The following is a 22,371-nucleotide window of genomic DNA, read 5'->3' on the forward strand; positions in this document are numbered from 1 at the left end:
AATAGTTTAATAATTTGTAACCTACTTTAGGTCACTTCCACCATGGAGCCCCTGTGCCAGTGCTCTTCCCATGCCTGCTGGGAGGGAGCAGCCCCTCTGTGGGGGGTGGGGCACCACCCTCCTGGGAGGCCCGCTCTGGGCCTAGGCCGTAGTGGGTGCATCACTTCTGTGTCAGAAGTGAGCAGAACACTGTCATATGCCCCCTCTTCTGGATGCCATGGGGCCAGCCCACAGCACATTCCTACCCTTTAATTAAATAGCCCCTTAAATAATCTCCCGGCACTGGCAGAGAGGGGATGCCACAGAAGCAAGCCCCCATGCCCAGGCGCAGCCCCTCCTGCCCCAGGGCCTCCACCCTGACTCCATCTGGCCTCCACCAGAGCAATCAGGGGCACGGCCTCATCTCAGACCTGGCCCCCTCCCCACACAGGAGAAGGTGAGTCCAAGCCGGCCAGGCTGGCACCCGGCACCCCCAGAGGCAGGGACTGGGGCCGCTCAGCAGGGTGAGCCGATGGGAACAGCCCCTGCCCGAGTCAGAAGTAAGTGAGGTTCTTGACCGCTCCGATCTCCAGCATCCGCTTGATGGCCAGGGCCTCCTGGGAGACATTGTGGCCTGACCACTGTGGAGACAGCCAAGGAAGCAAGCTGAGGGACTTCTAGGCAGCTCTCTGGGCCTCCCGTGACCCCACGCCCGGGAGCTCTGTTCCCCAGGCCGCTCTCGCGAGGAAGACAGAGTGTGGAGGATGCTGGCCTGGGAGTCCAGATGCCTCTCTCTGTGTGACCTCACAGCTGAGCCATTTCTGGGCCCCCAGCACCACCCTCACTCACTCCGTGCCCCCAGGCCAGCTGGCCCCACGCAGTCCACCAGCAGGGGCCACTTACCATCATGGACTTGAGCGTGATATACTCATAGTAGTGAATGGACTGCTTCTTCTGGTGGGCGTCTGGGTAGCCGAAGCCAGCAATATGCACCAGGTCGCAGAGGTGGAGGGCCAGGGTGATGGCCAGCAGCCCTGTGGTGGGCTTCTGAGGGACAAGGGGTGGGCAAGGTATTAGAGGCAGCCAGAGTCTTTCAGCACCTCTAGGCCAGCGCTCTGCAACAGAACCTTCTAGTATCATGGAAATGTTCTTCATCTGCGCTGTCCTATATGGCAGCGACGAGCCACGTGGGGGTCATGCAGCTAAGGAACTGAACTTTTTATTTGATTCAATTCAAACTAAATTTTAAATAGCCTCCTGTGGGGAATTCCCTGGTGGTCCAGTGGTTAGGACTCTGACCGAGCTCTCACTGCCAAGAGCTTGGGTTTGATTCCTGGTCGAGGAACTAAGATCCCACAGGCCATGGGACACAGCCGAAAAAAACAAAAAATAGCCACATGTGGCTCATGACTACCATATGGCATGCTGAAGCTGTGCTTAGTCACTCAGTTGTGTCCAACTCTTTGCAACCTTGAGGACTGTAGCCCACTAGGCTCCTCTGTCCATAGGGATTCTCCAGGCAAGAAGAGTAGAGTGGGTTGCCATGCCCTCCCCTAGGGGATCTTCTCAACCCAGGGATCAAACCCAGGTGTCCCACATTGCAGGCAGATTCTTTACCGTCTAAGCCACTGGGGAAGTCCAAGAACACTGGAGTGGGTAGCCTATCCCTTCTCCAGGGGATCTTCCCGACCCAGGAACCGAACCAGGGTCTCCTGCATTGCAGGTGGATTCTTTACCAGCTGAGCTACCAGGGCAGCCCTACCATATGGCATAATACAGCTTAATACATCTGGGGAGGGCTCAGACCTTTGGGGATGATTACAGAATGACGGTAATGACAATAATAATAATATCTATGGCTTTCGGAGCAATTGCTATGTGCCAGACACTGTTATCTTACCCCTTATGTCATCTCATCTGTGTGTGCTTGCTCAGTTGAGTCCGACTCTTTGTGACCCCACGGACTGAAGCCCACCAGGCTCCTCTGTTCATGGGATTCTCCAGGCAAGCAGACTGGAGTGGGTTGCCATTTCCTCCTCCAGGGGATCTTCCCAACCCAGGGATCGAACCCGCATTTCCTGCCTTGGCAGAGGGATTCTTGACCACTGCACCACCTCTCATCCAGTCCTCACAAAAACACTTTGAGATAGATACTTTTATTAGCCCCATTGTATACAGCTGGGGAACTGAGGCTTAGAACTATTAAACAAGTCCCTCTGGGAGTAGAAAGGTTCTGCTCTCCATCCTGGAGAAGCTTACCTCTCCCGGAAGCCCCGGGGCACTCACACTCCCGGGCTGTGTGCCCTTCACGAGGGTGGGCTCTGCCTTCCATGAAGTGGGGTCAGCAGTACCTCCCTCAGCCCCCACTGTAGGGGCTGCTATGAAGATCTGTTTCTCCACCCCTAACTCATCCACGGGGATGTGCCACCCAATAGCCTAACTTCACACATCCTCTTTCTTGGCTGGGACGACCTGCCTTCCAGAGCACTTCAGTGCCCACTCCCATTGACAAGCCACTCCCCGGATCTTGTCAGACCCCCCAAGGCCGGGTGTTCCCCAGGGCCCCTTTCTGAGCTCTCCTATCTGTCACTTCCTGCCCCAGCCTTCCGTTTCAGCCCTGTTGCTTTTACCTCCATTGTGTTATCTCAACCAGTTCAGACCTCTGCCAAACCACACATTCATCACCTTCTAGCACCTCTGCCTGGACATGGACTTTTTAAACTAGTCAAACTCTCCTATCCCCCTGTATTCCTGTCGTTGTTAAACATATTACCATCCACCCAGTTGTGCTGGAAACCTGGAACTATCGTACAGCCTTCAATTTCACCTTAAAATCAATGCTGCTGCTGCTAAGTCGCTTCAGTCGTGTCCGACTCTGTGCGACCCGATAGGCGGCAGCCCACCAGGCTCCCCTGTCCCTGGGATTCTCCAGGCAAGAACACTGGAGTGGGTTACCATTGCCTTCTCCGAAAATCAATGCTATAGCAGGAGAATTCTAAGATGACCACCAATGACCCTTGCCCTTGAGAGTGTGTGTCACCTATGAAAATGATGAGATATATTACGCTGTGTTAGATTGCTTCATATGGCACAGAGGACCGGAAGACAGACAATCCCGGTGGGCTTGACCTCCTCTCATGAGCTTTTACATCCTGGTCTAGAGGTCAGCAGTGGAGGAAGTCGGACATGTGAAACACAAGAAGGATTTACTATGCATTTCTGGCCTAAAGATAGAGGGGGCGGGAGAGCAAGGTATGTGGGCCGCTCTTAACAGGCTGAGGGTGCCACCTCAGGCTGAAAGCCAGCCAGGAAACGGGGACTTCGGTCCTACAAAACACAAGGAATCAAATTCTTCCCACAACAAGAATGAACTTGGAAGCAGATTTCCCCTCTGAGCCTCCAGACAAGAACGCAGTCAGACTGCCAACTTGATTTCAGCCGTGTATATTCTAACCAGAGAACCCAGCCATGCTGTACTGGACGTCTGACCTCCAGAACTATGAGTCAATACATGGGTGTTGTTTTAAGCCGTTAAACTGTGGTCATCTGTTAGGCAGTGACAGGAAACCAACACGGATGTCGGGACCATCCATTTCTTCTTCCTTCTGCTAGAAGCCAGGTTCCGGTCCTCAGCTCTGGCGTCTCCCTCTAGCCTTCACCCTCTGCCATCAGGGGCATAAAATTCCTCCTTGCTGTCCCCCATCCACCTCCACGTGCCCTAGAGCTCAGTGCCAGGGGCGCTGCTTGGTCTTGGCGAATGAAATACCTTTCCCCAAGTGTCTGCTCCCTGGGCCCCATGACCCCTTAAGGCCCAACTCTGGTCTCACCTCTTCTGATGGTACCTCTTTGGATAGCCCCAAGCAGAGATCTACCCCTCCTCCAAGACCCCACAGCACTTGGAACAATCTGCTAGAGCATCTTGCCACTCCAGGTTGCAACCTGTGTGTTTATTCTGCTAGGCTGAGTTTCCTTAGTGCAAACAGCATGTCTTACTCCCCGTGTATTCAAAATTGGGGCTTGGTGCTAACCCGTCACGAAAACAGGCATTCAACACAGGAAGTTGAATCATAGTAGATATTCAGTAAAAAATAAAATCATAGGGAGTTCTCTGGTGGCCGATGGCCTAGTGGTTAGGAGTCCAGCTTTCACTGCCATGCATGCGTGCTAAGTCGATTCAGTCGCATCCAACTCTTCGCGACCCCATGGACTGTAGCCCACAAGGTTCCTCTGTCCACGGGATTCTCCAGGCAAGAATAACCCGAGTGAGTTGGCTTTTCCTCCTCCAGGGGATCTTCCCAACCCAGGGATCGAACCCACATCTCTTACATCTCCTACACTGGCAGATGGGTTCTTTACCGCTCATGCCATGGATTTCCCTGCTCAGGAAACAGATCTCGCAAGCCATGTGGCACAGCCAAAAAAAAAAAAGAATAAAATCATTTATTCAAAATTTGGCTAATATTTATTGAGCATTCACAGTATTCCAATCTTGATGATAAGCACGTTACGTAACTATTTTTTTTAATCCCAGAATGGCTATTGGAAAGGTCAGTACTGATAATTTCCCCACCACTCAGATGAGAAAAAGCCTCTAAGTGGTTGACTGGCCCAAGGCCATAGAGCAAGCAGCACCTTGAGTCCTTTCTCTGTCTGACAGTTACCTTTGTCTCCTACCCCATACAACCCAAGGGCTCAACGACACGAGGAAGTACCTGCTTGAGATGCTACCCAGTATGACTCTAGTGGTCTCTAGTGGTCAGCCAGAGACCACTAGAGAGCCAAAACCAAAACCATAACTTGCCGATGCACCCTGCCTCCCCAGACTGCCACACCTAGCAAACCACGGTATACAGGACCAACTGCAATTCTTTTAACTCCCTTAGACCAATATGTTCCAAGATCAGATCACAGATAAAGTGATCAAATAGTAACCAAAGGATTTGGGCTGGGCTTCATAGGACTTCCCTGGTGGCTCAGATGGTAAAGTGTCTGTCTACAATGCGGGAGACGGAGCGACTTCACTTTTTCGCTTTTCAAAAATAAAACTCCTGACTGTCCAGAATTCCCTGGCTGACCAGTGGTTAGGACTCTACAATTTCACTGCTGGGGGTATAGGTTCATGCTTGGTTGGGAACTAAAATCCCACAAGCCACATAGTCAAAAAAAAAAGACTACTGCCTGTCCCAGTAAATCCCCAGTGTACAGATTCTGATCAGTGCCTGCCAAAACCATCCTCTAACTCTAGCTCCCAAGCTGTAAAAACACCCTCCCCTGATGCCCCACTTTGGCGATGCCTCTGGGCATCTCAAGAATCTGCACTCTTGGGCTTCCCTTGTGGCTCAGTGATGAAGAATCCGCCTGCCAATGCAGGAGACACAAGTTTAATTCCCGGTCCGGGAAGATCCCACATGCCTCGCCATAACTAAGCCTGTGTGCTACAATCCCCAAGCCTGTCCTCTAGAGCCTGGGAACTGCAACTACTGAGCCCACATGCCTCAGCTACTGAAGCCCAAGCACCCTAGAGCCTGTGGCTCTGGAACAAGAGAAGCCGCTGGATGAGAAGCCTGTGTCCCGCATCTAGACAGTAGCCCCTGGCTCACCACAACGAGAGCAAAGCCCAGGCAGCAACAAAGGCCTAGCACAGCCAAAAACAAATAAAAGTATACATTTAAAAAAAGATAAAACTTACCATTTGTTCTTTTAAAGAAAAAAAAAAAAAAGAGTACGAACTCTGCCCGGCTGTAAACATCGGTGTACCAGTCTCTCATTACAGACAGGTGTGTGCCTGGGGCCTGTGTTATTCAGATGCACGCCGCCCTCTCCACTGGCATTCTCCCCTTGTCTGGGGTCCTCTGGACCTCCCCAAGCCTCTGGAAGTCCCAGCTACTTCCCACCCAGCCCTCTGGCTTCCCCATCCGTCCGCAACCCCTCACCACCTGCTTAATCTTATGTGGCTGCTGTATCGGCAGGCTCAGCAGTTTGTCAGCTGCGATCTCCATGTAGAAGGGGTTGAGAATCCGAATCTGTTTGGGGTTGACGTCCCAGATGAGGGGAGGCTGTTTCCAGAAGCCCTTTCGCACCTAGGTGGGTGGGGACGGAAGGCGAGAGGGGAGTGGGTTGAAACCTGCTTCTCGAGTCCAGCCGCTGGGCTCCTCCAGGGAAAGGGGTCCATAGGGGTGGGAGTGGGGACCAGAGGGGCGGAGCAGGGAGAGAGGGGAGTGGGGCAGTCCCCGTGGGAGGCCAGGTGACATGGTGTGGAGAGTATGGGGTCTAAACCTTGCTCACTCCCAATGACATCCACACAGGTAGAAGGGGCTAGGTCAACATCTGGCAGAAAATGGTCAGGTGGACAGTTCAACATTCAACCGATGGCAAAGAGAGAGAGTGGACTTTCTGGGGTGTGTCCGCCTAGAAGGACAGAGATCTCGACTTTTCTAACCTGCCCCCACCTGGAGATGACAACAGACTGGTCCCTCTGCTCCCAGGCTTCTCACTGGGCCACCCTGGGCTGCTGTTGCCTGACCACTGTGGCAGAACACTGAGCTAACGCCTCACCCTCACTGGCTCCTGGGGATCTTGGGGCACACGTGATGGAGCAGGAAGGCCTGACCCAGGCAGCGTTCCCCCACCACAGGCCAAGACTGCTCCCCTCCCAGTCTCCCCACGTACTCGCTTCTTATCACTTAGGATGCTCTCGATCCAGTGGAAGTCCATGGCCTTGAAAGCTACAAGGACGAGGAGTGTGTCGGGGTTGTCCTCCACTTTGGGGTTGAAGTGGGCGGATTCAGGGTAGAAGAGACGCATGGTGGTCTTGGAGCCCACATCCTGCTCGTAGCCAGCCACCGGGGCGCTATTTAACCTGGGAGGCGGGGAGGAGGATGCCCGTCACCCTGAGCTCTGCTGGTCTGTTCCCAGACAGAAGAGGGAAGGGCGGCCATACGGACCTGATGACCACGTCGTATTTGTTGATGGCCTCTCCCAGTGAGCTGTTGCGCAGCCGATGCCCGTTCCCCACCACCACGCAGCGGCGGCACTTCAGGCTGCCATGGGAACAGGGTGATGAGACCCAGAAGGAGCCCCTGCTCCAGCTTCACCTCGCTCTCCTGCCCCCATCTGCCCCAGGCCCCCTCAGCCCCTGCTTCCCATGGACTGTGCAAACGTCAAGTCGCTTCAGTTGTGTCCGACTCTGTGCAAGCCCATGGACTGTAGCCACCAGGCTCCCCTGTCCATGGGATTCTCCAGGCAAGAACACTGGAGTGGCTGGCCATGCCCTCCTCCAGGGGATCTTCCTGCCCAAGGGATGGAATCCATGTCTCTTAAGTCTCCTGCATCAGCAGGCAGGTTCTTTACCACTAGCACCACTTGGGAAGCCCCCAACATGGACCAGGCATCTCCAAAGAGTTCTGCTCCTGGTCATGCTGACTCTGCAGCCCTGGGCTTTCAAGGGAGAGGAAGCTGAGCAGAGCACAGGAGAGAGTGAAGGAGAGGAGGGAAGATGCCTGGGAAGGACTGCAAAGCAATCCCATTTCAGAGTCCCCGACTGCCCCCCAGGCCAGCCTGTTACCACGGAAATACCCTCAGCAACCTCTGCCCACTCTAGCAACGCGATACCCAGGCTCAGTTGCCATGGGGACCGGTGTCCCCACCTCCCTGGAGACACACAGGCTCACTGGGAAGTGCTGGACCATGACTGTTTCTCACTGAGGCAGGAAGGCGTGTCTCCTTACCTCTGGATGCTCTCTGGGATGGAGTAGCTTGTGATGGCTAGCACCCGGAGGAGCAGATCTTCTGCAAAAGGACCAGATTGGACGGGGCTGATGACAACAGCAACCTCTCCAAAGGCTGCCAGCCCTCCCTCCCCTGACCCCAGTGTCTGAGCCTGGCTGAGAACTTGGGTGCTGGGACCATGGATGGCAAAGAATGAGAAGTAGTGTGGCCAAGGTGAGGCCACCATTCCCACCCAGCCCGCTCCCCAAGGCAGGCACTTACCACTCCCCTTGGTCCCGTAGGGCAGCTCATAGAGAGATGGGGTCTTGACCCAGAAATAATCTTTAAGCTGCAGGAAGAAAGGCTGTTCTCGGGAGTAGCTGTGCAGAGGTGAAGGCAGGGTGGGGATGAGAAACTGATTAATCTTGATTCCAGAAACAGGGTCAGACCACAGACTAATATCATGTATACACGTCCAAGGCCTCCCCCGCCCTCACTGGCTTCACCTGACCCGTGATCTCCAGCATGGTTTCCTACCCCAAGGCAAGCCACTTCAGTATTCTTGCCTTGAGAACCCCATGAACAGTAGGAAAGGGCAAAATGATAGGATACCGAAAGAGGAACTCCCCAGGTCAGTAGGTGCCCAATATGCTACTGGAGATCAGAGGAGAAATAACTCCAGAAAGAATGAAGGGATGGAGCCAAAGCAAAAACAATACCCAGCTGTGGATGTGACTGGTGACAGAAGCAAGATCCGATGCTATAAAGAGCAATATTGCATAGGAACCTGGAATGTCAGGTCCATGAATCAAGGCAAATTGGAAGTGGTTAAACGAGAGATGGCAAGGGTGAACGTCGACATTCTAGGAATCAGCGAACTAAAATGGGCTGGAATGGGTGAATTTAACTCAGATGACCATTATATCTACTACTGCGGGCAGGAATCCCTCAGAAGATATGGAGTAGCCATCACAGTCAACAAAAGAGTCCGAAATGCAGTACTTGGATGCAGTCTCAAAAACGACAGAATGATCTCTGTTCGTCTCCAAGGCAAACCATTCAATATCACAGTTATCCAAGTTTATGGCCCAACCAGTAATGCTGAAGAAGCTGAAGTTGAACGGTTTTATGAAGACCTACAAGACCTTTTAGAACTAACACCCAAAAAGGATGTCCTTTTCATTATAAGGGACTGGAATGCAAAAGTAGGAAGTCAAGAAATACCTGGAGTAACAGGCAAATTTGGCCTTGGAATGTGGAATGAAGCAGGGCAAAGACTAATAGAGTTTTGCCAAGAAAATGCACTGGTCATAGCAAACACCCTCTTCCAACAACACAAGAGAAGACTCTACATATGGACATCAGCAGATGGTCAACACCGAAATCAGATTGATTATATTCTATGCAGCCAAAGATGGAGAAGCTCTATACAAAATCAAGACCAGGAGCTGACTGTGGCTCAGATCATGAACTCCTTATTACCAAATTCAGACTTAAATTGAAGAAAGTAGGGAAAACCACTACACCATTTAGGTATGACCTAAATCATATCCCTTATGATTAGACAGTGGAAGTGAGAAATAGATTTAAGGGCCTAGATCTGATAGATAGAGAGCCTGATGAACTATGGAATGAGGTTCGTGACATTGTGCAGGAGACAGGGATCAAGACCATCCCCGTGGAAAAGAAATGCAAAAAAGCAAAATGGCTGTCTGGGGAGGCCTTACAAATAGCTGTGAAGAGAAGAGAGGCAGAAAGCAAAGGAGAAAAGGAAAGATATAGGCATCTAAATACAGAGTTCCAAAGAATAGCAAGAAGAGATAAGAAAGCCTTCTTCAGTGATCAATGCAAAGAAATAGAGGAAAACAACAGATTGGGAAAGACTGGAGATCTCTTCAAGAAAATTAGAGATACCAAGGGAACATTTCATGCAAAGATGGGCTCGATAAAGGACAGAAATGGTCTGGACCTAACAGAAGCAGAAGATATTAAGAAGAGGTGGCAAGAATACACGGAAGAACTGTACAAAAAAGATCTTCACGACCCAGATAGTCATGATGATGTGATCACTAATATAGAACCAGACATCTTGGAATGTGAAGTCAAGTGGGCCTTAGAAAGCATCACTACGAACAAAGCTAGTGGAGGTGATGGAATTCCAGTTGAGCTATTTCAAATCCTGAAAGATGATGCTGTGAGAGTGCTGCACTCAACATGCCAGCAAATTTGGAAAACTCAGCAGTGGCCACAGGACTGAAAAAGGTCAGTTTTCATTCCAATTCCAAAGAAAGGCAATGCCAAAGAATGCTCAAACTACCACATGATTGCACTCATCTCACATGCTAGTAAAGTAATGCTCAAAATTCTCCAAGCCAGGCTTCAGCAATACATGAACCGTGAACTCCCTGATGTTCAAGCTGGTTTTAGAAAAGGCAGAGGAACCAGAGATCAAATTGCCAACATCCGCTGGATCATGCAAAAAGCAAGAGAGTTCCAGAAAAACATCTGTATCTGCTTTATTGATTATGCCAAAGCCTTTGACTGTGTGGATCACAATAAACTGTGGAAAATTCTGAAACAGATGGGAATACCAGACCACCTGACCTGCCTCTTGAGAAATCTGTATGCAGGTCAGGAAGCAACAGTTAGAACTGGACATGGAACAACAGACTGGTTCCAAATAGGAAAAGGAGTATGTCAAGGCTGTATATTGTCACCCTGCTTATTTAACTTCTATGCAGAGTACATCATGAGAAACGCTGGACTGGAAGAAACACAAGCTGGGATCAAGATTGCTGGGAAAAATATCAATAACCTCAGATATGCAGATGACACCACACTTATGGCAGAAAGTGAGGAGGAGCTAAAAAGCCTCTTGATGAAAGTGAAAGAGGAGAGCGAAAAAGTTGGCCTAAAGCTCAACATTCAGAAAACAAAGATCATGGCATCCAGTCCCATCACTTCATGGGAAATAGATGGGGAAACAGTGGAAACAGTGTCAGACTTTATTTTGGGGGGCTCCAGAATCACTGCAGATGGTGACTGTAGCCATGAAATTAAAAGATGCTTACTCCTTGGAAGAAAAGTTATGACCAACCTAGATAGTATATTCAAGAGCAGAGACATTACTTTGCCAACTAAGGTCTGTCTAGTCAAGGTTCTGGTTTTTCCAGTGGTCATGTATGGATGTGAGAGTTGGACTGTGAAGAAGGCTGAGCGTCAAAGAATTGATGCTTTTGAACTGTGGTGTTGGAGAAGACTCTTGTGAGTCCCTTCGACTGCAAGGAGATCCAACCAGTCCATTCTGAAGGAGATCAACCCTGGGATTTCTTTGGAAGGAACGATGCTAAAGCTGAAATTCCAGTACTTTGGCCACCTCATGAGAAGAGTTGACTCATTGGAAAAGACTTTGATGCTGGGAGGGATTGGGGGCAAGAGAAGGGGATGACAGAGGATGAAATGGCTGGATGGCATCACGGACTCAATGGACGTGAGTCTGAGTGAACTCTGGAAAATGGTGATGAACAGGGAGGCCTGGTGTGCTGCGATTCATGGGGTCACAAAGAGTCGGACACGACTGAGCGACTGAACTGAACTGAGTTGTACTCAGCCCACCCCCTACTTCACACACTTACTTGCCAAAGAGCTTGGAGACCATCTTCTCCGCCTCACCCTGGAGGCATGGCTCCCTCTTCTCTGGGGCGGGAAAATAAAAGCTGGAGACAGAAAGAAGAGATAGGAGCTCCAGTCAGACCTCCCAGGCCCAGGGGCCAGTGTTTCAGGCAGCCCCCACCTCCTCCCAGGGCATGAGGGCTCCAAGGCCCTGGAGAGTGACTCACAGGCTGGAATCATCTCAGCCCAAGTCCCACCTTGAAACCAAATCACTGCGAACCCAGCTCTTCCTTCTCCTAAACCCCTTGGGTGAGAGACCTGGGGACGCATCCCAGACCTTACTTCCCCAAACCCTCCCAACCACGCTCACAGAAAGATTCTGAGCTAACAGTGTAACAGAGAGGCCACCCCCTGGCTCTCTGAACCCTCCTCCCTACCACTAGGTCCCCACTCTGTGACACTCCATCCCTGAGCCCCCTTCCTAAAAAAAAAAAAAAAAAAAACCCACAGAAGAACATGAAAGACGGACTCACAGCTCAATGTACCTGTCCTCTCGAGAGATCGAGTACCACACCATGACAGCCAGGAAGAGAGCCAGCATGGCCAGGAGCTTCCAGCCTGCGGGCGAACACACACAAGAGCTGGAGGCAGGAACAGGCAGGCATGGCCCCAGGCCACCTGCCCCACCTGCCCCACCTGGGGCTCCCGCAACCCCAGCTCAGGGCAGGCCCCTGCTAGGCCATAGTTCTCTGGGTTGGGGCTTGGACCTGAGCATGTCTGCCATCCTTCAAGAGGAAGAGAGGTGCCCCCAGCTCCGTATCTGTCCTTCCACAGCCCCCGGGAGGGTCGAGGGAAGGTGCTGAAGACTGCGTCCGGGGAGCCCACCCCCGAGGGCGGGGGAGCTCTTGGTGAACACTCACGGGACTTGCTGATCATGTTTCTCAGCTGCCAGGGTTCCTGGGGAGAGTTGTCATCCCGGCTGCCTCGGGCCACCTAGGAGGCAGGGGTCACAGGTGTGCGGTCAGTGTCGTGAACGCTCTGGCCTCGGCACTCGACCAGGGCACACCCACAGCCTGCCTCTTCCCACCTCCAGGAAGCACACAGCTGCAGGGCCATCCAGGGGGCAGCCCTCCTCACTCTGGATGTCCCCCTAACCCCTTGAAGGCGACTGCAGGGATCCAGAGGGATCTTATGCCCCAGAAAGGGAAACCACATCCCACCGCTCAGATTCCATCCCAGGCCAGACCGGCCCACCCCAGCTTCCCAGGCGCGGCTGCCCTCACCGTCCTCTCCCTTGGTTTGACCTCAGAAGGGTCAGCCCCAGGAAACAGATGTACATCCACCCATTTTCTACATGAAAGTTAAACTCAAAGGTACAAGGGTGTGATTCACATTTGCACAAGTGAAGCGAAGCTTATCTCTTCTGCACATTCAAGGCATTCCCTTGGTGCTGGCCACCACCCACCCCTCCATCACCAAGCTCCCGCTACTCCACCTGAGTAGGTCCACTGGGACCACACCCTGGTGAGGCTGGGGGCCACCAGATGGTCCAGGAGGCCTCCTGCAGCCCTTCTAGACTCTGGCTGAGTGCACACGGCATCCAAGCCTTCACTGCCCAGGTGCACCAGGGAAGGCAGTGGAGGCGACTGTTTTAATGGGAGCACAGAGAGTAGGAGGGGCTTCCTTTGTAGCTCAGTGGTAAAAAAAATCTGCCTGCAATGCAGGAGACATAGAAGACGCAGGTTCGATCCTTGGGTCAGGAAGATCCCCTGGAGGAGGGCATGGCAACCCACTCCAGAATTCTTGCCTGCAGAATCCCCATGGACAGAGGAGCCTGGAGGGCTACAGTCCATGGGGTCGCAAAGAGTTGGACACGACTGAAGTGACTGCGCGCACACATACACACACACACGGGCAGTGGGAAGGGTCTGGTCGGTCACAGAGGAGACAGGAGACCCTTTCAGGTAAGGGCAGAGGCCGGCAAGGTGAGGACGGCGCAGGGTGCGTTGCTACACGCACACAAAGACGTCCTTCTGATCACACATCCAGCCAAGGGCCACGCTTCTGAGTCACCGGGAATTCATTTCTGCAGCTCAAAGAGCCACACGAAAGAGATACGGGACACAGGGTGCCAGCTTCTTCTCTCCATGCCACTTTCACTTCCCCCAGTGATCTGGTTCATAAGAATCCCGAGAGCCACGTACGAAAAACACAGATTTCAGGGCCTTTTCCTGAGACTGCTTCAGCCAGCTGGGGTGGGACCTGGGACGGGCATTTCCACAAGCAGCCCTACTGATTCTTCTGACAGATAAGGAAAGGAAGAGAAGCCCTGGTGATTGTGCTCTCTTGGAGATAAATGAAAAATCTCAGATGATTTCTCAGTGGTGGGGGCCCGCCTTGGGATGAGATCTGGTTCTTGTTAGAAACCATAAATCGATTATCCTGAATGCTGTTCTATTAAGGAGTTGATGCTCTGCTCTGGGCGGGGGAGGGGGACCCTCCCCAGGCTCCACCGTGAGCCCACAAACATGCAAGGAGAATGTCAAGGGGAAGGGAAAGCAGATGGGGGAAGAGGAGAGGGGTGTGGACCAGAGTCAGATGTTCTCAGCAGGGTCAGGCGGGCCCACCTCTGAGTCCCAGGGCGGCTGGAGGATGGCTCTGTCCAGGAAGGAAAAGCTTTAGAGCTGTAATCAGCAGACCCCAGTGGAAGTCAAGACCCACTGCTATTCCAAGGGTGGCCCGGCTTCCGATCCACCCAAAGCAACTGCCAAGTCATCCCCGACCACAGCATCCCTTTCACACGCTTCTCCTGATCAGAAATTCGTTTAATTACTTGCTCTCTGTCTGTCTTCCCCACTGCAAATAAGCCCTGGGAGGGGAAGAACCGGGTCTGTCTTATCCCCAGCTCAAGCCTCAGCATCCAGCACAGCCAGTGGGTTATCTTGGGGGAGTCACTGTCCCCTTTCTGACCCTCAGTTTCTTCAGCTTTAGAACTGGGAGGTTGGTCTAACAAATGCTTGTGATTCCACTATATCAATATTTATCAGATCCACAACCTGAGCCTCACCAGGGACCTTATTAGAAATGTATAATCTCAGGTCGGACTTCCCTATAGCTCAGATGGTAAAGAATCTGCCTGTAATGCAGGAGACCCAGGTTCCATCCCTAGGTCAGGAAGATTCCTTGGAGAAGGAAATGGCAACTCACTCCAGTATTCTTGCCTGGAGAATCCTATGGACAGAGGAGCTTGGTAGGCTAGAGTCCATGGGGTCACAAAGAGTCGTACAGAACTAGCTGACTAACACACACAGTCTCAGGTCCCACCCAGATGCGCAAATCAGAGCCTGCATTTGCAAAAGATTTCCTGATGATTCACATGCACAGTCAAGTTTGAAAAGCACTTGTCAAGATGGATGTCCTTGAACTTGGTTGAACAGGAGAATTGCAGTATCTGCGGTTCCCTACCTGGGAATTCTGACAGAACTGATCTGGCCCAGCACTGGAATTTGTTCAAGCACCTGGGGTGATTCTAACCCAGTCAATGGTTGAGAACCACTGGTCCAGATAACGGCGGAAGCAGGCTTCTCAGTCTTCAACACGTGCATTCTGACTCAGTGGGTCTTGTGAGTCTGCATTCTAACCAGGTCCCAAGTGGTGCTTGTTGCTAGACTGGGACCACGCTCTGAGCTGCAAAGCTCGAAACCAGATCCTCCAGACTCGCCAATTTCTTTACACTGTGAACCGCACCTTCTCCCACCCTGTGAGCCCTCACTCTTCCTTTAGGATCACGAATCAGCACATCGCACTCCAACTCCCTTTATCGGGAGGTCACAGCACTGGATACACAGGGCAGTTACCTGAGAAGCTAAAGCATTTACTGATATCTGGGCCCCACTTTCCAAGAGTCTTATTTAATTGGTTGAGGGATGGGGCCCAGGCACTGGACAGCAAAAAAACAAACAAACAAAAAACCTTGCCTTTCTTGTTATTTGAACATGCAGCCAAGACGGAGAACACTATAGAGAGTATATTCCACAGTCACTGAAAGTCAAAGGTCTCAGCCGTCCTCAATGGAGCAGACCTTTGCTGATCAGAGACGACGGGTCCCCAGGAACAAGACAATTACTCTTTTCTGAACCTCCTGCCTAGTACAGGTCTACACTTTCTTCCTAAATTTATGCTAGGTAGACTGGCTAGTTCTGGGGTTTGCTCCAAGAAACCAACCGGGGATGCCATCTGCCGATGCCTTCCCCTGGCTGGCCAAGCCACGAGAAGGCTCAGCCCCTCTAGGATTCTAGGAAGACGGGCTTCTTGGGCTGGCTGCTGCCTCAAGACCACTCGGAGCCTTCTCCCAGCAGCTGTCCCCCATCCCTGACAGCTCCTGGGGACAAAAGGCCATGAGGAAAGTCACAGAAGGGTACCTGAGCAGGGGAACAGGAATCTGATGCACTCACATCCAAGGCGCGGCAACCTCTGCCTGCCACCAGCTGCCCGGGAGATCCAGCTCAGTCAGGTAAAGCCAACCCCAAGGCAGAACACCGTGTGCCCTCCCCGTGTTCTGCTGAGAACCACGGTGTCCCTGCCTGCAGAGATGCTGGGCCCCGCCTTGGACTGGCCGAAGGGCAGACCTGGGGAATGAGGGGGAAGGACTGAGGGTTTCCTGCAGCCCTGGGAGCCTGGCAGCCTCACATGCTCCGCAAGCACTCAGCAGGCACCTGCTATACCAAGAGGAACAGGACTGGGCATCACCCATGGACACGGCCTGATGCCAGGTCCCTCCAAGCCCCTGGGCCCATCAAAGGGCTGTGGCTCAATGTTCCTGAGAAGAGGGATGGGAAAACCAGTGAGGCAGAAGCATAGGCTGCAATCTTACTGGTTCAGAAACCCTGAGCAAGTCACACAATCTACGCCCGTGTCCCTCAGTTCTGGGCGGAAATCCGAGGCTGCCCACCTGCCACGTCCTCACTCACCTGCCAGTCCTGCTCCCTCCAGCCCCCTCCACCACGAGGACACCGGTCCCCACCCACCCTTCCAGCGTTGTTCCCAACCAGTGACTGATCCCCCTACCTTGCTGCTTCCATCTCTCCCCCTCCTCTACTCTCTTTGACTTAGACTCAACTCCCCCTGTACCTAAAACAAAAGCAAAACCCTCTCTGGGCTTCCGTGGTGCCTCAGTGGTAATGAATCCGCCTGCCAATGCAGGAGACACAGGTTGGATCCCTGATCTGGGAAGATCCCATATACCACGGAGCTACTAAGCCCGTGCGCCACAACTACTGAGCCTGTGACCTAGGGCCCAAGAGCCGCAAGTACTGAGCCCACATGCCGCTACTGAAGCCTGCATGTCCCAAAGCCCGTGCTCCACAGCAAGAGAAACTCCTGTAGTGAGAGGCCCACACAGCACAGCTCGAGGGTAGCCCCGGCTCTCCGCAACCAGAGAGAGCCCTTGCAGCAACGAAAACCTCCCCATCACACCAAAATAAAATAACTTATTTTTTAAAAACCCTCTGCCTCTGTCTCCTCCTCCTGTTACCCATGCTTCCCCGTTCTGAGCTCCGATCGTCAAACACCTTCACCTGGGCCACATGCTCACGTGCCCCTCAGCCCCGGTCCGCCACCCCATCCCTACCTTGCTTTTACACTGAGTTCGCTCCTGCCGCAGCCCTCCGTGGCCTCCTAACTGTCAACCCGAGAAAGGTCTATTTTCACTCATCTCCCATCCCAAGGCCCCTGCTACTATCAGCTGAGGCCTCCCTGGCTTTGCTCAAGACTCTGTAGGTTTCCGCCACGCTGGCTGCACTTTCTTTAAGCGCTGGCATTCTCCAAGGAGCTGCCCTTGAATCCCTGCTCTTCCTCTGTTTGTTTTCCCAGGCCAGGTTCGTTCATCTTCAGAGCCTTAACTACTACTCAAACCCTGATGATTCAAGCTCCTTTTTCAGCTCTGTAATTTCTCTCCTGGAACCCATCCTAATATTTCCAGTTTTCTACTGCACATCCTCCCTGTGTGTATGCTGAGTCGCTTCAGTCATGTCTGCCTCTTTGTGACCCCTTGGACTGTAGCCCTCCAGGCTCCTCTGTCCATGGGATTTTCCAGGCAAGAATACTGGAGTGGGTTGCCATTTCCTTCTCCAGCTCATCCTCCCTTAATGATCTTAAAGTTTTCACACTTAACATGTCCAAAACTGGATCCCCGTCTGTCCGTACCCTCCCAACCCCACATTCTCATCGACTCATCCATCCAATGTCCCCCTTCCCTTCACACCATCCCTGCTGCTGCTGCGAAGTTGCTTCAGTCGTGTCTGACTCTGTGTGATCCCATAGACGGCAGCCCACCAGGCTCCCCCGTCCCTGGGATTCTCCAGGCAAGAACACTGGAGTGGGTTGCCATTTCCTTCTCCAATGCATGAAAGTGAAAAGTGAAAGAAGTGCTCAGTCGTGTCCGACTCTTCGCGACCACATGGACTGCAGCCCACCAGGCTCCTCGGTCCATGGGATTTTCCAGGCAAGAGTGCTGGAGTGGGGCGCCATTGCCTTCTCCGACCATCCCTGCTAAATGCCATCAGTTCTACCCTTGGTTCCTCATTCCAGCAGTGCCTGCTGAACTCCCACTAAATAGTGGGGAGGCACTGGGGTGCAAAGCCTGATACAGCTCTTTGCAGCATAAAGGTCACATAGTCTAGAGCATCGGAAGTACTGAGTTGGCCAAAAAGGTGGTTCAGGTTTTCGCATAAGCTGGTACCAAAGAACCCGAAGGAATTTTTGGCCAACCCAGTTCTTCTGAAAGCAGCTTTCCTGAACCATAGACTTTTCCTGAACCGTAGGCTGATTCTGGATCTCACTTCAATTTCTCCACTTCCTAACTGGTCCCTTCACCACAAGTCTTTCTTCGCTCGAGCCACTTCTTCAGAACTACCTACACAGTATCTTTTTAAGAAATAAAGTGGACAAACCATCCCCCTGCTTTCATTGTTCCCCATTCCTTCAGTGAAAAACCACAGCTCTTTGTAGAGGCAACCAGGGTGCTTCACTGGGCTTCCCTGGTGGCTCAGCGGTAAAGAATCCGCCTGCCAGTGTAGGAGATGAGAGTTTGATCTCTGGGTTAGGAAGATCCCCTGGAGAAGGAAATGGCAGCCCACTCCAGTATTCTTGCCTAGGAAATCCCATGGGCTAAGGAGCTTGTCAGGCTATATATAGTCCATGGGGTCAAAAAGAGTCAGACACAGCGACTAAACAACAAGGGTGCTTCGATCCCAGGCCACAAGCCCTGTACGTCCACCTCCTAGTTCCTCCTAGTACCTGCAGGAGCATCTTTTTCTTGCAGAATCCCCACCCCTCTGCACAGGCTTCCCTCCTATACGAAGACCCCAGGCCCCCACTGTTAGCCTCAACAATCTCGATCCTGCACCATCGGCTCAAACAGCCCCTCCTCTATGAAGTGTTTTCTGACAATTCTCGGCAATGTTTTTCTTTCCACACAATATTGTTTATGTCTTGATTTTAGCACCTATCAGATAGTAAAATTTTGTATTATATAATTACTATTTTCATGGCTTGCCCACTATCCTCTGACCTCTCCAATTATAAGCTTGTTTATACCAACAGTCTATGACAGCACGTAGCCTAAAGAAGATGCTTTATCACATAATATAATTTTATATTACACTGTTAAGAGTTTTCTTATCTTGCCCATGAGACTATGACCTCTGAGGTCCAGGCCAGCTTTATATCTTCAGTCTCTATTATAGCGCCTAGAACCTAGCAGATATTTTATCGGGATGGCCAAAAAGTTTGTTTGGGTTTTTCATAACATCTTCCAGAAAAACCCATTAGCCAATCCAATATAAACATCTGACACACAAGTGATAAGATGAGATTTAAAAATGTATTACATCCCCTGTTTTTGCTGTTGTTTAGTCACTAAGTAGTGTCCAATCCTTTGGCTACCCCATGGGCTGTAACCCACCAGGATTCTCTGTCCATGGGATTTTCCAGGCAAGAATACTGGAGTGGATTGCCATTTCCTCATCCAGAGGATCTTCCCAACCCAGGGTTGGAACCTGCATCTCTCATGTCTCCTGCATTGGCAGGCGGATTCTTTACCACTGAGCCACCTGGGAAACCCTTGACATCTCTTATGATCCTGAAACGTATTCTGCACTCACTGTATACAACACCAGGGGGCAGGTCCCAACCTCACTGCCATTGCTTTAAGGACCAAGTGAGTCGTCGCCGTGGGGACTGTCCTGGGCACTGCAGGCTGGTTACCAGCACCTTTGACCTCTACCCACTAGGTGCCAGTAAGACTCCCACTCTCCAGTTCCAATACCCACAATGTCTCCAGACATTACTGAATGTGAAAGCTACACTGCAAGACTCTTTTTAAAGTATGATCTCAACCCTGTGAGTTAAACACTATTATTATCTCCACCGTGGCGATAGGGAAATGAGGTGCACAAAGGGTCAGCAACTTGCCCAGGGTCACCGAGCTAGTGAGAAGCTGAGCTCCAGAGGCCATGCTCCTAACCCCTGCCCTCTACCACCCCTAAACCAGCTGGTGAAGATGCCAAGATCCTTGGAAAGCCCACCTGCAGCTCTTTGGAGCAACTTGAGGAAGCTGCCCTCCATTACATCAAAGTACTTCCAAGGCTTATGAGAGCTCGGAGGAGCCTCCCTCATGCCTTCTCAGGCAGGCTTCCTAGTGAGACAGTCTCCAGCCCGCCCCCCACCCCCCAGCTTGTCCTTAATGCCCACAGCTGTGTTCATGGGATTACCATCCCCCCACATCTGGACACCAGACTTTCACAAACGGTGGCAAGGCCTGCGTCCAGTTTCTCACGGTCGGGCCACTTCACTGGCAGGGAATCAACAGCCCTTGGCTGGTAAGCCAGGTCTCCTGGCCCGTCAACTGGTGTGGCTACTCTGTGGAACCTTAGAGCAGGTCTGTGCTACATCTGCTTGAAACACCTCACCTCGGGGATCTCCGGGCACGTCTCCAGCCCCGAGGTGTGTGAATCTCGAAGGTGCCACCTAAACCCACAGTGGTTCCTCAGCTTAAGAGTCCCCTGCTGTGATTCCAGGGGGTGGTGTGAGCTGGATGGTGACGTTTTTAATTTCCTAATTTTATTATGCCCGTGTTATAATAATATTTTCTATTATGCCAGAAATTTGCATCAAGCTTCCAGGTACAGCTATTTCTTTGCATTTCTTTCCCGAAGGTGGCCCAGTGAGTATCTAAGTTACAGACATTCCCTCAATTATTATTTATCTGGGACAGATTGTGATTAAAGATAAAGAATGTCAAATTGCGTATTTTCCAACAGACGCAAACTTGCAAGGCGTATTTTATTTCTTAACAAGGGCCTCGTGTGGACGATGACTTGAATGTAACTAAAACAACTGGGAGGCAAGGCAAGGCGAGGACACAAGTCACTGATTCTTGCTCTGTTCTCTTCAGCCACTCCTGGGTGTGGTCCACTAACTGCAATTCTCTAGAATGACCAGTCATCTGAATCACCACTCCTCAGCTCAAAATCACCTCTATGGCTCCCGTCTAGCCAGCGAGATAGGCCAAGCCCTTGCTCTGATCTGTAAGGATGCATGCGATCTCCTGGCCAGCACCTCTCTGCCCTCCTTCCCTGTTTTCCTCATTTACTCTGCTTCATTCACACAGGATTCACTGTTCTTGATTGGGCTGGGCCTACCCCCTGCTCTCGACTTTTGCACCGGCTGTTCCTTCCGCCTGGAATGTTTTCCCCCAGACAGAGGCTTGATACCTCCCCACTCAGCTTTCCACTCATCTTCGCCACCTCCCGTAAAAAACACCCCCGACACCTGACATTTTAGACCCCTCTCCTCGACGGCCTAGCCCGGGTGGCACCAGTGGTAAAGAACCCACCTGCCAATGCAGGAGACATTAGAGGCATGGGTTTGATCCCTGGGTCACGAAGATCCCCTGGAAGAGGAAATGGCAACCCACTCCAATATTCTTGCCTAGAGAATCCCATGGACAAGAGCCTGGTGGGCTACTGCCCACTGGGTTGCATAGAGTCAGACACGACGGAAGTGACCTTGTGCACCTGTACTCCCCGCCTGCAAAGAACTTCTGTTGTTTTGTTTGAGGCTGGATCAACCATGTCTGTAACAGTGACTGGCACTCAGCAGGCTCTAGATACAAATTTGTTGAATTTATCAATGGATCTAATCGTCAGGAACTTCACTGTCACAGAGCAGGCCGAGCGAGAAGGGAAGAGGCAGTGGTAATAGGTCAGATGCCCACTCCAGCCCCTCTGGCCTGACTGCTAGCTAGACACAGGCTGCACTGTGCCTTCTACGCATCCTGATCTCACAGGACCGGTGGGGAGTGAGCTGGTCTCGGCTCTGGGCTCTTGTGAAGCAGCAAAGGGCAGAGTAATTGACCAACTGCCTCAAGGCCCACCAGTGGGCAGACGTGGCACCTCTCCAGACATCCAAGCTTGGAGGAAAGGAGAAGATTCCCCATGCAGGCCAGGAAGCCTCTCTGTTCCCCACCCGTGGGGTCCACAGGGTACCCCAGCCTCTACAACCAGCATCTCAAACAGCCCCGGCCTGCAACCTCCTGTAAAGAAACACTGATATTGTCCACTTTATCAGCTGCCAGTCACAAGACACCACAGACATCACAAGACGCCACATGAAAATCATGTTTCTGGAGTCAGCTCGGGTGAGGCAGGAGCTCTGAATTCCATTCGCTCAGTAAAAAAGCTGCAGTGTTATGACGGAGTGGAGAATCAATAATACAGGTTCATGAGAATAAACAAAGTGAAACTCCGGTGTGGCCGGGGATCTGCACTGTTCCTCCCTCATGCCTCCCACCCAGGAGTCGATGAATCCGGCTCCCAGGAGTCTAAGCTAAAGGCCCTACAGGACTGGGGCTTGAAGCCACCAGTATGGCCAGTCCCCTCCCTCCCTCTGGCTTCCAGATGCCCCTTCTGAAGACGGTGGATGGCAACAGCCCCGTGGCATCCCATCCGGGGAGAGGTGACTGCAGCCTCAAGTGGCCAGACCAGGCCGAGGAGCGCTGTCAGCCAGGGGACA

The 22,371-nt window shown here is 52.0% G+C and overlaps 1 protein-coding gene across 3 annotated transcripts in view; it reads right to left on the bottom strand.

The window, feature by feature from the left end:
* Positions 1 to 22,371, bottom strand: part of ST3GAL4 (ST3 beta-galactoside alpha-2,3-sialyltransferase 4) — a 42,424-nt gene continuing 20,053 nt past the window's right edge. For 2 of the 3 annotated variants that reach the window (XM_068977292.1, XM_068977294.1), the window contains exons 2-11: positions 12,219 to 12,291; positions 11,832 to 11,916; positions 11,322 to 11,402; positions 7,969 to 8,066; positions 7,707 to 7,767; positions 6,924 to 7,019; positions 6,649 to 6,838; positions 5,916 to 6,059; positions 883 to 1,026; positions 1 to 620 (exon numbers count right to left, since the gene is read on the bottom strand). In XM_068977292.1, coding sequence (XP_068833393.1) covers positions 534 to 620; positions 883 to 1,026; positions 5,916 to 6,059; positions 6,649 to 6,838; positions 6,924 to 7,019; positions 7,707 to 7,767; positions 7,969 to 8,066; positions 11,322 to 11,402; positions 11,832 to 11,916; positions 12,219 to 12,234 — 1,002 coding nt within the window. In that variant the 5' untranslated portion in view covers positions 12,235 to 12,291 and the 3' untranslated portion in view covers positions 1 to 533. The remainder of the gene's footprint in view (positions 621 to 882; positions 1,027 to 5,915; positions 6,060 to 6,648; positions 6,839 to 6,923; positions 7,020 to 7,706; positions 7,768 to 7,968; positions 8,067 to 11,321; positions 11,403 to 11,831; positions 11,917 to 12,218; positions 12,292 to 22,371) is intronic. The other variant, XM_068977293.1, reaches the window with a different exon arrangement.

This window comes from Capricornis sumatraensis, chromosome 8, assembly GCF_032405125.1.
Source record: "Capricornis sumatraensis isolate serow.1 chromosome 8, serow.2, whole genome shotgun sequence".
NCBI lineage: Eukaryota > Metazoa > Chordata > Mammalia > Artiodactyla > Bovidae > Capricornis > Capricornis sumatraensis.